The sequence below is a fragment of the Rhinopithecus bieti genome, unplaced genomic scaffold (genome assembly GCF_001698545.2).
Source record: "Rhinopithecus bieti isolate Rb0 unplaced genomic scaffold, ASM169854v2 scaffold_11488, whole genome shotgun sequence".
Classification (NCBI taxonomy): Eukaryota; Metazoa; Chordata; class Mammalia; order Primates; family Cercopithecidae; genus Rhinopithecus; species Rhinopithecus bieti.
Genome location: NW_016806879.1, coordinates 242,269 through 255,635, shown reverse-complemented (window position 1 = coordinate 255,635; position 13,367 = coordinate 242,269). Strand labels below are relative to the sequence as shown.

At 58.4% G+C, this 13,367-nt stretch overlaps 2 protein-coding genes across 2 annotated transcripts; one reads left to right on the top strand and one right to left on the bottom strand.

The window, feature by feature from the left end:
* Positions 1–18: 18 nt before the first annotated feature.
* On the bottom strand, positions 19–11,128 carry EML3 (EMAP like 3). The gene is given in 24 exon segments (XM_017878376.1): positions 19–473; positions 554–684; positions 952–1,050; positions 1,811–1,898; positions 2,026–2,123; positions 2,195–2,283; positions 3,190–3,257; positions 3,722–3,853; positions 3,935–4,060; positions 4,143–4,294; positions 5,047–5,188; positions 5,775–5,930; positions 6,310–6,405; positions 6,644–6,754; positions 6,841–6,910; positions 7,067–7,237; positions 7,454–7,577; positions 7,744–7,811; positions 8,982–9,095; positions 9,190–9,271; positions 9,274–9,306; positions 9,309–9,445; positions 9,526–9,697; positions 10,532–11,128. Coding segments are annotated over 24 exon segments (2,685 nt in total). The 5' UTR covers positions 10,554–11,128; the 3' UTR covers positions 19–269.
* ROM1 (retinal outer segment membrane protein 1) lies at positions 10,849–13,240 on the top strand. The gene is made up of 3 exons (XM_017878378.1): positions 10,849–11,977; positions 12,383–12,629; positions 12,746–13,240. The coding sequence occupies exons 1-3, from the start codon at positions 11,388–11,390 to the stop codon at positions 12,962–12,964; spliced, it is 1,056 nt and encodes a 351-aa protein (XP_017733867.1). The 5' UTR covers positions 10,849–11,387; the 3' UTR covers positions 12,965–13,240.
* Positions 13,241–13,367: the final 127 nt, after the last annotated feature.

Sequence of the window (13,367 nt, the reverse complement as noted above, 5' to 3'; positions counted from 1 at the left end):
CCACAAAAGCACCCGGAGGCGACTTTGGTTCTGGTTTATTGCCCCTCAGCAGGCAGCGGGAGTCAAGGCCTAGGTTGGGGCTGCCCGGCTCAACCAGCGGGTCTAAACGGTGTGTGCAGGGGCGCCGTTCGCGCCCTCCAGGGAAATGCGCCGTCGGGAATGTTTCGAAGTCAGTCGAGGAAAGAGTCGGCCCCTGGTCGTGGGGGATTAGGGCGGGGCAGGGCGGGGCGGGGCCACGCCGCCGGGCCAGTAGGTCCCGCCGGCAGCGATCAAACGTCGAGGGAGGAGGCTGGGGACAGGGAGGGGGTTCGAGAGGGCGTGGCAGGCGCCGGCCCCGCGCCCCCAGCGCCCAGCACTCGCCACTGGAAGATGCTGGCGTCCTTGCCGCCCAGCGAGACGAGGTGCGAGTCGTCGTGCGTGAACCGGACGCTGGTCACGTGGCTGCCGTGGCCCCCGTACATGCGGCTCGGCGCCTGGGCGGGAGGGAAGAGTTGCAGTGGCGGGGGAGCCCTCGGGCCCACCCGTCCCACCCCGGCAGCCCCCGCGGCCTCACCTTGGCACGAGCACACGGGTACTGGAATAGATGCACTTTGCAGAAGTCGTCGGCCACCGCCACCACGCGCTCGTTGTGGGAGCGGCACAGGGAGTTGATGTCGGTCCCATCGGAGCCGTCCGGCCACACGCCTAGCACAGCGGCCGGCCTCAGCCCGACCTCCTACCCACCGCCACCCACGGCCCAGAGCTACACCGTTTCAGGCGCTCCGGCAGCCGCAGCCACCCACTGTCGCGTTCCAGGAAAGCCTTCCCGGTCCCGAGGGCCGGAGGGGCCTCCTGGGCTGGATCTTCAGGTTTCTGGACTCGCACCCAACGACACACGCCCAGCGTTCCGAGCCCAAACTGGGCTCCACCTTGTCCCCCACCCCTCCAGCAGGGTTCCACGCCCCTGCTCACCGTAGACGTGGAAACCCAGCACACAGGTGTAGGTAGCCCATTCCCGGTCTCGGCTCTCATAGCGATTCTTCAGCTGCTTGCAGCCTCCAGCCACGTCCCCTGGGGAGAGGGAGCCCGCCCAGCTCAGCTCTCACCCTGCCCTCAGTAGGGAAGATGCCAGGAAAAGCCAGATTGGAAAGACTGGCATGAAACCCAGCGATGGCATGTGATCTGGTCACTGTAGTAGTGACCTCCCCCTGAGAAACCCACCCTGTGTGCGTCCTGTCCTGAGCACTGGCTGAAGTTCTAACAGCTTCCATGAGTTCCTCCTCCCTAGATAAGTCAAGTCCTTCACACGTGCCCTGAGAAACTTTGAGCATTTTTCAACTCCCTCAAGTCAACAAGACATGGTGTGAAACTCGTTTCCAAATCACAAAATTTCTCCTATGTGTAATTCCAACTCCACTTTAACCCTATCTCCACTCCCTTACCTGACAACACCTCTAAGAACCCCCCCTATTGCCGGGCACGGTGGCTCAAGCCTGTAATCCCAGCACTTTGGGAGGCCGAGGCGGGCGGATCACAAGATCAGGAGATCGAGACCATCCTGGCTAACACGGTGAAACCCCGTCTCTACTAAAAAGTACAAAAAACAAGCCGGGCGAGGTGGTGGGCGCCTGTAGTCCCAGCTACCTGGGAGGCTGAGGCAGGAGAATGGTGTGAACCCAGGAGGCGGAGCTTGCAGTGAGCTGAGATCCGGCCACTGCACTCCAGCTTGGGCGACAGAGCGAGACTCCGTCTCAAAAAAAAAAAAGAACCCCCCCTACATAAAACCCACTCCAATTACCCTCTCCCCATGTCCTGCTCCACTGCCACTCACAGTAAAGAATCTCATAGTCCCCAGAATTGGACATGATGAAATTCCCATCCTTGGACCAGTCAAGATGAGTGATGAAGCTGGAGTGACCCTGGGAGCAAAGGTCAAGATTTTTAAAGTATCCCATCCATTTCCCATCCCCAGAGCCCCCTTGATGCACCAGACCCCTGAGTTTCTCAGTTGTTATCATGCCCCACCACACGCCCCAACTTCCTCACCATACAGCGGCCAAAGCGGCTGGATTTGGCGCCATCACTGGAAACACTATAGATGTAGATCACGTTGTCATGGGAACCAATGGCCAGGTACAACCCATCTGCAAAAACAGTCACTCAGAGAGGGAAGGGCCACGGACACATGTGAGTCCAGGGTTGGGGTGGCTCCCACCTGGGCTGTACCGGACCACTGAGAGCTGCTCATTGCCATCAATGACATCAGACACGATCTCTCTGGTCTCCGTGTCCAAAACCAACCACCTGGAAGGGAGGGGAGTGGAGGCAGACAGGAAGACGAAAAGCCAGGATGTGAGGAGACCCCCAGGTAGGCCACCCTGGGTAGGCTTGGGGATGGCAAATCAGAGAAGCTCAGAGACACACACAGAAAAGCTCTGATGTAGACGACAGGTCACGCGTGCATTTTTTTTTGTAGTTTGTTGTTGTTGTTGTTATTGTTCTGAGAGAGTCTCACTCTGTCACCCAGGCTAGAGTGCAGTGGCAAGATCTCACCGCAACCTCCACCTCCTGGGTTCAAGTAATTATCATGCCTCAGCCTCCTAAGTAGCTAGAATTACAGGTGCGCGCCACCATGCCTGGCTAATTTTTGTATTTTTAGTAGAGATGAGGTTTTCACCATGTTGGCCAGCCTGGTCTTGAACTCCTAACCTCAAGTGATCCACCCGCCTCAGCTCCCAAAACGCTAGGATTATAGGCATGAGCCACCGCACCCAGCCACCACTGCATTCTTATGCTGGGAGATGGGAAGGAGCTAAGTGTGGATAAAGGCTGAGGGGCTTCTAATGCCGTCTGAAAAAGGAATCTGAAACTACAGACCAGGGGCCAACTACAAAGGCCCTGTGCAGGCTGGAAGCCTGTCACTTCCCTGTGTTTGTCTATGCCCCTCCCATTCCCACTGCTCTATCCTGGGCTGCCGCCTCCTCCACTCCCAGGCTTGGAGGAGACAGTAGTTGGGGGGAGGGGGAGAAACGGTTACCACAGGAGAGGAGGGGAGCCCAGGTGGCAGGGGCTGCAGGGAGAGGCACGGAGGAGTGCCAAGGCGCAGGTGGCTCCTGGGCAGAAGTGGTCACTCTCGCCCACTCCCCCAGTACCAGGAACCCTTCCCAGCCCTCCCTGCTTTCCCTCCTGGGAGTCCTGGCTCCCTCTCACCTCCCCGTGTTCAGTCCTACAGCCACAACTGCCCCACTCGGGTGGAAGTCAGCACAGAGACCAGTCTCCTGGGAGAGGGGAGAAGGTGAATTCAAGACAATGCCTTTCTAGTGAGGGAACCAGAACGGACCCCTTGTCCTCCTGATAACTTCAAAGCCACTTACTCCCAAGGAGAAGATGGGAAGAGAGGGAAGGGACCCCTGGGTGTCACTGGAGCCTAAACAGGGAGTGATATCAAAATATTTAACCACAGAACTGAGGCCAACAGCTGTGCTGGAGATTAACCATTTAGGTGCTGGACCAAGAGGAAGTCTGAGGGGTTCTGGGGGCGGCAAGGAATGCCCAGGTGGTACTAGAAGCATCAGCTTTTACCAATCAGTACAGAAGAATTAATATTTGAGTAGCCAGTGCACCCATACCAGTACAAACTGGCCACCTCTGGGAGGCAGAAGGCAAGGTGCTGGGGAAGGCGTGGTGGCCACAGGTGTCCTGGTGGGTGTGGCATGGGGGATCCAGGGGCACAGGGCTCTACCTTGAGGTCGATGCTCCAGGCCAGCGCATGGCTCTCCCCATCCCACAGGCAGAGCTGCCGGTCATGGCCGCAGGTGAGGAAGCGGTTCTGGGAGGGGTGTGTACAGAGCCCCCAGAGCTCATCAGTGTGGCCCTGCAGCACAGCATGACTGTCACTCCTGCCCCTCTCTCACACCCCTTTGCCCTTTGCTCCCCTGAGCCCTTAACCCCCAACCTGGATTACAGGGGAGAAGCCTTGGGCCAGATCTCCCCTCAGCAATGCATTCTTCGTGGTTCCCACCAGCAGCTCAGAGCCAAGCCCCTCAGCAATGGCTCGCACGGCCCCAAAGTGCTCAGGAATCTGCAGAGTGGTGGCAGAATGTCAGGAGCCCACTGACCATTGCTCTTCTCCCTCGCTCCCTTGACCCCAGCCCAGCCCTCACCTCAGCCTCCTGGAGGGCCACCAACCCGGGCCCCCACTGTACCAGCCGGCGGTCCCGCCCGCCACCACTCAGCACTGTCCCGTCCCGCTGGAGACACAAGGCGAAGATGGAACCTTCATGAGCGTGAGCCTGGGCCACAATCCCATAGGTCTCTGTTGGCAAAGCCCCAGGCAGATCATGTTTTGGGGGCACAGGGGAGTGAGAAACGGCCAGCTTTGGCTGCCACAATAGAGTAAGAACTCCCAGCCGTTGAATGCACTGACTACTATGTCTCATCCTCATACTGCCAACACATCTGTTATGCTCCCCATTTTACAAACAGGACAACTGAGACTCAGAGAAGTGCGGTAACTTCCTAAAGGCCAGGCAACTAATGGCAAAACTGGAATCTGAACCTGAGATCTGGCAAACACAAAGCTCCAGCCGTTTCTCCTTTGCTGTGCTGCCCACACCCTTCTAGACCAGCCCCCCAGAGAACTATCAACTCTCAAGGTAAAAAGGTGGGAAACCTGGCTGGGCGCAGTGGCTCACACCTGTAATCCCAGCACTTTGGGAGGCCAAGGTGAGCAGATCACTTGAGGTCAGGAATTCGAGACCAGCCTGGCCAACATGGCAAAACCCCATCTCTACTAAAAATACAAAAATTAGCTAGGCGTGGTGGCGTGTGCCTGTACTCCCAGCTACTTGGAGACTGAAGAGGGAGGATCGCTTGAACCTGGGAGGCAGAGGTTGCGGTGAACCAAGATCACACCACTGCACTCCAGCCTGGGCAACAGAGTAAGATCCCGTCTCAAAAAAAAAACAAAAAAAAAAAAAAAAAAAGATGGGAATGGGAAACCCTCTCTCTGTTCCCACAGAACCTCTGGAGTACTCGACTTCCCAGATGCCACCCCCAGCCGCATACCTTTGGCCCCACCCCTGCCTGGGGTCTTGGAATCTGAAGCGCTTCGTCCCCAGGTGAGAATGTTCCCCTCTGAGTCTCCAGTGAGAATGTCTCCATCCGGAAGGAACACAAAGCAAGGAATAAACTTGGGTTTCTTGTATTTCTAGCAGGAGTGGAGAGCAGACAGCAGAGGTCAAAGGGAAGGGCAAAGATTCAAAGTCGCAGGACAGGCCACGTGCAGTGGCTCACGCCTGTAATCCCAGCACTTTGGGAGGCCAAGGTGGGCGGGTCACCTGAGGCCAGGAGTTTGTGACCAGCCTGGCCAATACGGTGAAACCCCGCACTGCACTTCAGCCTGGGTGATAGAGCAAAGCACTGTCTTAAAAAAAAAAAAAAAAAAAGCCGGGAGCGACGGCCAACATGATGAAATGAAACCCTGTCTCTCTTAAAAATACAAAAATTAGCCGGGCGTGGTGGCGCACATCTGTAATCCCAACTACTCCAGGAGGCTGAGGCGGGAGAATTGCTTGAACCCAGGAGGCGGAGGTTGCAGTGAGCCGAGATAGTGCCATTGCACTCTGGCCTGGGCGACAAAAGGAAGACTCCGTCTCAAAAGAAAAAAAAAAAAAAAAACAGAAAAAGTCACAGGGCAGGGAGGGGTTAGGGAACCTTAGGGTCCCTAGTACTCAGCCCAGTGCTTCCTCTTCCACTCTGCCCTCCCCATCACCTTCCACTTATCCATGCCTCACCCCAAAGACACCCTGTTTCCGGGTAAGGGTCCCATTCCCAGGAACCCCTACTCCACCACTCCAATTCCAGAAGTGGACGTGAGATTTCCCACTGGTGACGATGCAGCTGCTGTCACGAGGGTTGAAGCCAACGGCCAGGACTGAGTCATTTGTACTCTGAAGGGAAGACACTAGATTCAGCCACCCCAAGCCCTGGATACCTTCGCTCTACTTAACTCTCCTCAATTTGCATCAAGACAGCTGGCTGGTAGAGGCCCAGAAACCCCAGGACAACCCTTCTTTCAAGACCCTGGTCCCCTAAAAGCACTATTCCCTGTCAATCATAATTAATCACCCTAATATCTAACACATTATCCCTCGTGAGGTCAGAACCCATGTCACAAATGAAGAAACTAAGGGTCAGAGAAGCTAGGAGATTTGCCCCATGTGACCCAGCCAAAAAGGAAGGAAATATATGGGTGAGTCTGGAGCTCTCTGCACTCTACCACTCCCACCCCCAACCTCGGAGCCCCTCCAAGTCACGTGGACTCCTCACCTTGATCTCAGCCAGCTTCACTCCCCGGCTGCAGTCCCACACCGACAGCATGTGCTCATTGGAATCATCCACCACACAAAGAAAGGCACCCTGATCCTGAACAAAGGTGACACAGGAGGGGCAGAGTGAACCCTGAGATCCAGGGTTCGTGGTCATTAGGTTAGGAGGTACCATCACAGATCGAGAGGGCAGAAGTTGACACACATGTCCCTTTCTCAAAAGAACCACCTAGGTGAGGTTCAGGAAGGCCAGAACTTCCAAGGCTTCCTGGTGACATGCAAGAGTGGGGCTCCTAGGCAAGAATGGGGGTCTAGAGGCTTCAGGGCCAGCTCACCGCAGCTGAAAAGGCCAGGGCCCCAACACCCCGCTCGAAGGCCCCCAGTCCGATCTCCTGCAGTTTCAACAGCGTCTCTGAGTCCCAGATGTGAACCACAGGCTGCAGGGGCTGGTGAAGGAGGAAGAGTCAAGGGTGTGAAGCAAAGCTGGAGTGCAGTTACAGCTTGTCTGCCTGCTCCCTGACTTTGGTCTTACCTTTCCATCCTTATCCACTCCAGCCGTCTGTCCCGAGGCTACCCGAACACCATCAGGGTGAACAGCAAGGCTAAGGTAGGGGGAAGACACTCTAGGGAAAGGGTCTCTCAAGACCATCCAAGACACCTTCTCCAAGCTTGCAGAGCAGCAAGGCAACTCTTTTCTCCTGCTTCTCCACGCCCCCAGACCCTCTTCCTGCCAAGCCCACCATCCCCAGGCCCCTCACCATCGAACGCAGTCTGTGTGTCCCCGGTAATGTCTCTGGCCGCCGCCTCCAGGACCCCCTGGGCCTCCTCCAGGCCGGTACAGCACCACCACGCAGGCGATAAAGTAGACCACCTCCCCAGAACGCAGCACAAACAGATTAGAGCGGGAATCACGACCCCTGTACCCATAACTGGGGTGGAGATCACGGTCAAGGAAAGGGTAGATCAAGGGCAGGAGGAGGAAGAGGGGAGATAGAGCTTCTGGCTGGCAGGACCTGGAGCAGAATGATGGTAGGAGAGGATCTAGAAGGCTCCTTGTCCCTATAGACCCAGGAGAAAACTGTAAAGGGAAGAGGGGTCCCAAGGTGGGAAAGGGGGTTCCCATGGGACTGGAGGAGGCAGGATACACCCAGTCAAGGCTGAGGGTCTCCGGCGGTGGGCCGCTCGGCAGCTCCTCAAGGCTGCGGATGCCAGACGGGATGTACATGGTAATGGGGCGGCCTCGAAGGAACATCTTCACTGAGATGCCTTCTACAGAGAAAAGGGGTGGTGTCAACTACCACCCACAACCCCCCTTCCAGGAAAGACAGAGCAGAACCCTAGCCACCACACCTCACAGCCCAAAATAGCTCCTATGGCTGCAGCCCAAATCCTAACCCTGCCATCCAAGTTTCTCCCTCTGTCCCTCTGTACGTACCCAAATTGTAATTGCTCCTCCGAGATCCAGGGCCCCCGGGGCTGGAGAGGGGGTCTTTTCCCCCGCGGCTGTTGGGAAGAGAGAAAGCACAGGGACTGGGGTCAGGTCCGAAGACCTAAGCGGGGAGGGGCAGGACACAAGAAAAGAGGTCACTGCAGAAACCACAGTCACCTCTGCAGGCCTGTAGTTTGCTTCGTGAGTATCAGGGCCCTAGTAGATGGAGACTTTCAGTTCCATTTAAGAGATAAGAAGATTGAGGCTGAAAGGGCTGAGTGCACAGCACAAGGCCATAAAGGTTGGAAGAGGCAGTGCAGGGTGCCAGAGCCCTTTCTCTCCTCCAGACCACCAGGCCTCAGTCTTGCTCTGTCGCCCAGGCTGGAGTGCAACGGCGCGACCTCAGCTCACTGCAACCTCCGCCTCCTGGGTTCAAGCAACTCTCCTGCCTCAGCCTCCCCAGTAGCTGGGATTACAGGCCTCGCTATTGACCTTTTCATTTCCCCATCCGTAAAATGGGACCAAAGAGAGTCCAGAATGTACACCAGCCCCGCCTCTCAGGGATCCAGGAGGCAAGCAAGAAAGTCTACATCTCTCCAGAGATTACTGTCGTTAGATAACAGTAAGGTGATACTGTCTCTTCAGAGAATAAAACACAGGCCAAAGACAGGGCTAGCATGAACATTCGGGTGTCCTAGGGCCCGTACATACTCCCTGAGGCAACTACATTCGGCCACTAAGACGTCCCCTTGCCCTCTAGAAGTAAGTATTAATAGAGTGGTACTTGGTAGATCCAGCGGAAAGAGGGCTGAAGCTCTAGGGACAGCCATCCATGAAAGCCATGGGAGCTTCTAGAAAAGCCTCTTGGGATCTCGGAAGGTTTGCTGTGATGTAGTGGAAAGGGTAGGGGAACTGGAGTCAGGAAGAGTTAGGTTCAAATCCTGACTTCTAGCTGTGTGACCCCAGGCAAATGACTTACCCTCTCTGAGCCTGCCTCCTCACCTGTGCAATGGACAGCATGAGACCACCTACCCCCCAAGGATGTTGTGGGGACTGACTGAGATGGAGGAGGTCGAGGGTTTAGCACAGTGCCCGGTACGCAGCAGGCGCCCCAGAAGTGTTTGTTTCCTTATTCCTGTTGGGCAATCAGGTCCCCCCACCCCACCCAGGGATGTGAGGTGAGGGATGTGGAAAGTCGAGAGCCTGCGCCTGGGGCGGGGTGGATTAGGGGAAACCTCACCCACCTCTCCGTGCTCCCGGACCGCACTAACAGGTTGGCGGAGGAAATTGCCTTCCTGGAGAGCTTCTGCCGAGGCCGCTCTGAGGGGGATGAGGAGGAGGAAGAATTTCTTCGCGGCCTGGTGGGGGCATAGTGAAGGTCATGCCCTTCAATTGTACTCTGCAATCCTACCACCCCTCCCAGCTTCCGCCACAGGGCCACAGGACACCTACGTGTCAGCACGCTGTGGGGGCTGCAAGGGCCTGAGGATTCCCGGGGGGCCGGGGGAGCCAGCACCACTGCTGCTGCTGCCCCTCCTTCAGATTGGGTCCCACTAGGCTCTTCGCTGGCCCCTGAGGGGCTGGGGGTCCATTGCTCAGGCCAGGGGGTCCAGGGGATGACTTGAACTCCACCTCTGTCTCCGTCTGGGTGCCTCGGCTCACCAACGAAGGGGTGCACGTGGGTGGCAGTCCTGGGGGCGCTGCAAAACTGCTGGAGAGATGATGAATTAACCTGAAGCCCCAGAGGCCCCAAGGAGGAGGAAAAATGGGGTGTGCCGACATGCATACCTGTCCCCTGGAGGAGCTGGTGTGCCAGAGACCTGCAGGGAGGAAGGGGGCACCTGCAGCCGCAGCAGGCGAAGGGCTTCTGCCAGGGCTGCCTTTACCAGCTCCATCTCCTGCTCCTGCACCCGAAGCCGCTGGCTCAGAGACTGCAGGGCCTCCCGAGCAGGGCCCTCACCTGGGAAAAGGGCAAGAGGTACTCAGAATGTACCCATCACCTGAGGAAAGCGTAGAGGGGATTCTGTCTCCCCACAGCTTTACATGTGTCCAGTAGGACTACCCCTTTCAAGCAGCCCCAGGCTTGGATGCTCGTCCAGAGGGGAGGAGACGGTGGTAGAGGATCAAGGGCCTCCTTCTGGCAGGGCAGGCGAGAAACCTGGCAAAGCTCCCTTCCTGCTGCCGTCTCAGCCTCCGCAAAGGCTGGGAGTACCATGGAATACCGGGGGGGAAATATGGAGTACTGCCGAGGAACGTGGGAGCCACAGAGAGAGGCGCCGCAGTCGTGAGGGGAGGGACCGCAGCCCTCCCCACGCGCCCACAACAAGCTCAGGTCTCCAGCGAAAGCAGAGTAACTGAGCCGGGGGAACACCAGGAGAGGATGGGGCACGGGAATGGAGTCATACTGAGGACCCAGAGTACAGGAAAAGAGATCCAGAGTGACAGGAAAGAGTGTGGGTTGTGAACAGAGTCACAGTGAAGGTCTCAGGGGACGGCGGTCAGAAGGAAAAAGACCTGAAATACCAGGAGAAGAGGCCCGGAGTAACGCAGAGGGCAGGGAAACATCGAGGGGCCCGGAGTTACATGGGAGGTAGAATGACGCTGGGGAAGCCCGAAGTGACAGCAGGACCCAAGCAACTAGGGAGGGCGACCGGAGGAACTGTGGAGGATGCTCGGAGCCCCTGCGGCGGAGGAGCACGCGGGGACGCCTCCAGACAGCCGTCCAGCTCTGGAGGAGCCCGACTAGCCGGGCGCTCCGGGAAGGGGCACGCCGCCCGCCCCGCCCCGTACTCACCGGGCCCCGCGGCCCCGTCCATCCGGCCCCCGGGTTGCTCCGAGCGGCGGCGGCGGAGGAGGCGTCTAAGCCGCGGGGGCCACGGCCGGGGAGAGGGGAAGGGGAAGGGGAAGGGGAAGCACCCCGGGGCGCGCGCGAAGGGCGCCGTACCACCACCCCGCGGGGGCGCTGTCGGACGCGGGGAAGAGGCCTGGAGGGGGCGCTGTGGGCCCGGGGCCGCAGTCCCCAGACCCCCCCGGGCCCTCGGACTCTCCCGGGGCCGCTCTCGGCTCCCGGGGGTGGGGTGGCTGGACCGTCCGGGGCCACAGCGCCGCAGCACAAACAGGCGCCGGACGCGGAGCCGCCAGGAAGCGCGGGAGGGGGGCGGGCCCGAGGGGGGGCCGGGCCGCCTGGTAACCCCTCCCTGTCCGGGCCTCGCTGCTCAGTACGGGGGCGGGGCTAGCCGGCTGACCCCTTGGCCTGCTCCCGGCCTCCGGCTCCAGGCCCTTCCCGGATCCCCGCCCCCGGATTCCCAGGGGACGGGATAGGGAGCGCCCGCCCCGAGGTCTCCGCCCCCCAGCCCCTAACTCCTCAGGGCTGAGCGGACCAGCCCCACCACTTCCGTGAGGGTCGGGGCGGGGTCACAAAACTGGCACTCGGCCTAGGGGCGGAGTTTCTCCAAAGGGGCAAGGCCAAGGCATCCTGTATTGGGGCTGAGAGGGCGGCGGGTTATTAAGGCTGAGGATGGGAGGATGCTCAGGGTATTGGGGTCAGGGTGGCATTAGCCCAGCTCAAGCCGGGCCGGGCTGACTCAGCATCCTGCCCCAGCCGAGTTCCATCCCCGACACCTCTGCACTCCCATGGGCAGAGATGGGAGATGGCGCCGGTGTTACCCCTGGTGCTGCCCCTGCAGCCCCGCATCCGCCTGGCACAAGGGCTCTGGCTCCTCTCCTGGCTGCTGGTGCTGGCTGGTGGCCTCATCCTCCTCTGTAGCGGGCATCTCCTGGTCCAGCTGAGGCACCTTGGCACCTTCCTGGCTCCCTCCTGTCAGTTCCCTGCCCTGCCCCAGGCTGCCCTGGTAGCGGGTGCGGTGGCTCTAGGCACAGGACTAGTGGGTGTAGGAGCCAGCAGGGCAAGTCTGAATGCAGCTCTATACCCTCCCTGGCGAGGTGTCCTGGGCCCGATGCTGGTGGCTGGGACGGCTGGTGGTGGGGGGCTCCTGGTCATCGCCCTCGGGCTAGCCCTGGCTTTGCCTGGGAGTCTGGATGAGGCGCTGGAGGAGGGCCTGGGGACTGCCTTGGCTCACTACAAGGACACAGAGGTGCCTGGGCACTGTCAGGCCAAAAGGCTGGTGGATGAGCTGCAACTGAGGTACCACTGCTGCGGACGCCACGGGTACAAGGATTGGTTTGGGGTCCAGTGGGTCAGCAGCCGTTACCTGGACCCCAGTGACCAGGATGTGGTTGAGTGAGTGATTTGCGTCTCCCTTCCTCCTCCTCCTCCTCCTCCCTAGACAGGCTCCCTCCTGCTGCCTTGAATCTCCACCTGGCTCAGAGGGGCAATAGTAGAGCATAGTAGCTGAGAGACCGGTTACAGCTCGGCCATTTATTAGCTGTGAAACCCAGGGCATGTTACCAAACCACCCTGGACCCATTCCTTTACCTGTAAAATGGAGATAATAGTACCTATCTGATAGGTACCTATCTGATAGAGTTGTTGTGAAGATAAGTGAATTATGCTTGGCTGGCACATAGTACAGCAGTCAGTAAATGTTTTACCATTCTTTTTCCCTTCTCAATACCTGTGCCCCTCAGTCCCTCCCCCAGGCTTCTATCTCCAGACATCCTAACCTCTCTGTCCCTCCCTTTGCAGCCGGATCCAGAGCAATGTGGAAGGCCTATACCTGACTGATGGGGTCCCTTTCTCCTGTTGCAACCCCCACTCACCCCGGCCTTGCCTGCAAAACCGTCTTTCAGACTCCTACGCCCACCCACTGTTCGATCCCCGACAACCCAACCAAAACCTCTGGGCCCAAGGGTGCCATGAGGTGCTGCTGGAGCACTTGCAGGACTTGGCAGGCACACTGGGTAGCATGCTGGCTGTCACCTTCCTACTGCAGGTGAGTCAGCAAAGCATCTGAGGCCTCCTCCCACCGGGGACTCCTCACTGACTCCAACCCTGGGCCTCCTGGAACCGCTGACTCTCCCTGACTCTTTCCCCTTGCTTCCCCCACAGGCTCTGGTGCTCCTCGGCCTGCGGTACCTGCAAACAGCACTGGAGGGGCTTGGAGGGGTCATTGATGGGGAAGGAGAGACCCAGGGCTATCTCTTTGCCGGTGGGCTGAAAGATATGCTGAAAACAGCATGGCTACAGGGAGGGGTTGCCTGCAGGCCAGCACCTGAGGAGGCCCCACCAGGAGAGGCACCTCCCAAGGAGGATCTATCTGAGGCCTAGAGGCCTGGAGCTTGGGGTGAGGAAGAGGAAGGGATGGACACATCTAAAAACCTCACAATTCCTTACCAAGGCTCCAGGTTGGGGGGATCGTGGGATTAGAGGGGCTAAGGATAGTTAGCAAGCTGGACTGAGGTACGAAAGAAAACCAGATGCCCTACTAGCCCTTGTAGCCAGAACCACCAGGGAACAGCAAAGAACAAGTGATGGGAAAGTGACATGGGAAGGCCTGGAGGCTGATTCTGGCACAGACTCAATAAAGCTTTTGGATGGAAGCAATTGCTTTTTTTGTCAAGGGGATGGGGGCCTGAGAGAACTGATTTCTGTCTGATGGAGCAGCCAGGACTCCAAAGTTTGGACCCTGGCTCGACCTGTGCAGGAATAGGAGCCCACATCTGTAAGGATC

What these genes read in the sequence shown, in the direction of transcription:
- ROM1 (XM_017878378.1), top strand. Translation starts at nt 11,388, where the DNA reads ATGGCGCCGGTGTTACCCCTGGTGCTGCCCCTGCAGCCCCGCATCCGC. An exon ending in AGTGACCAGGATGTGGTTGA is followed by an intron (nt 11,978 to 12,382) that starts GTGAGTGATTTG and finishes CTCCCTTTGCAG; the next exon opens with CCGGATCCAGAGCAATGTGG. An exon ending in CTGTCACCTTCCTACTGCAG is followed by an intron (nt 12,630 to 12,745) that starts GTGAGTCAGCAA and finishes CTTCCCCCACAG; the next exon opens with GCTCTGGTGCTCCTCGGCCT.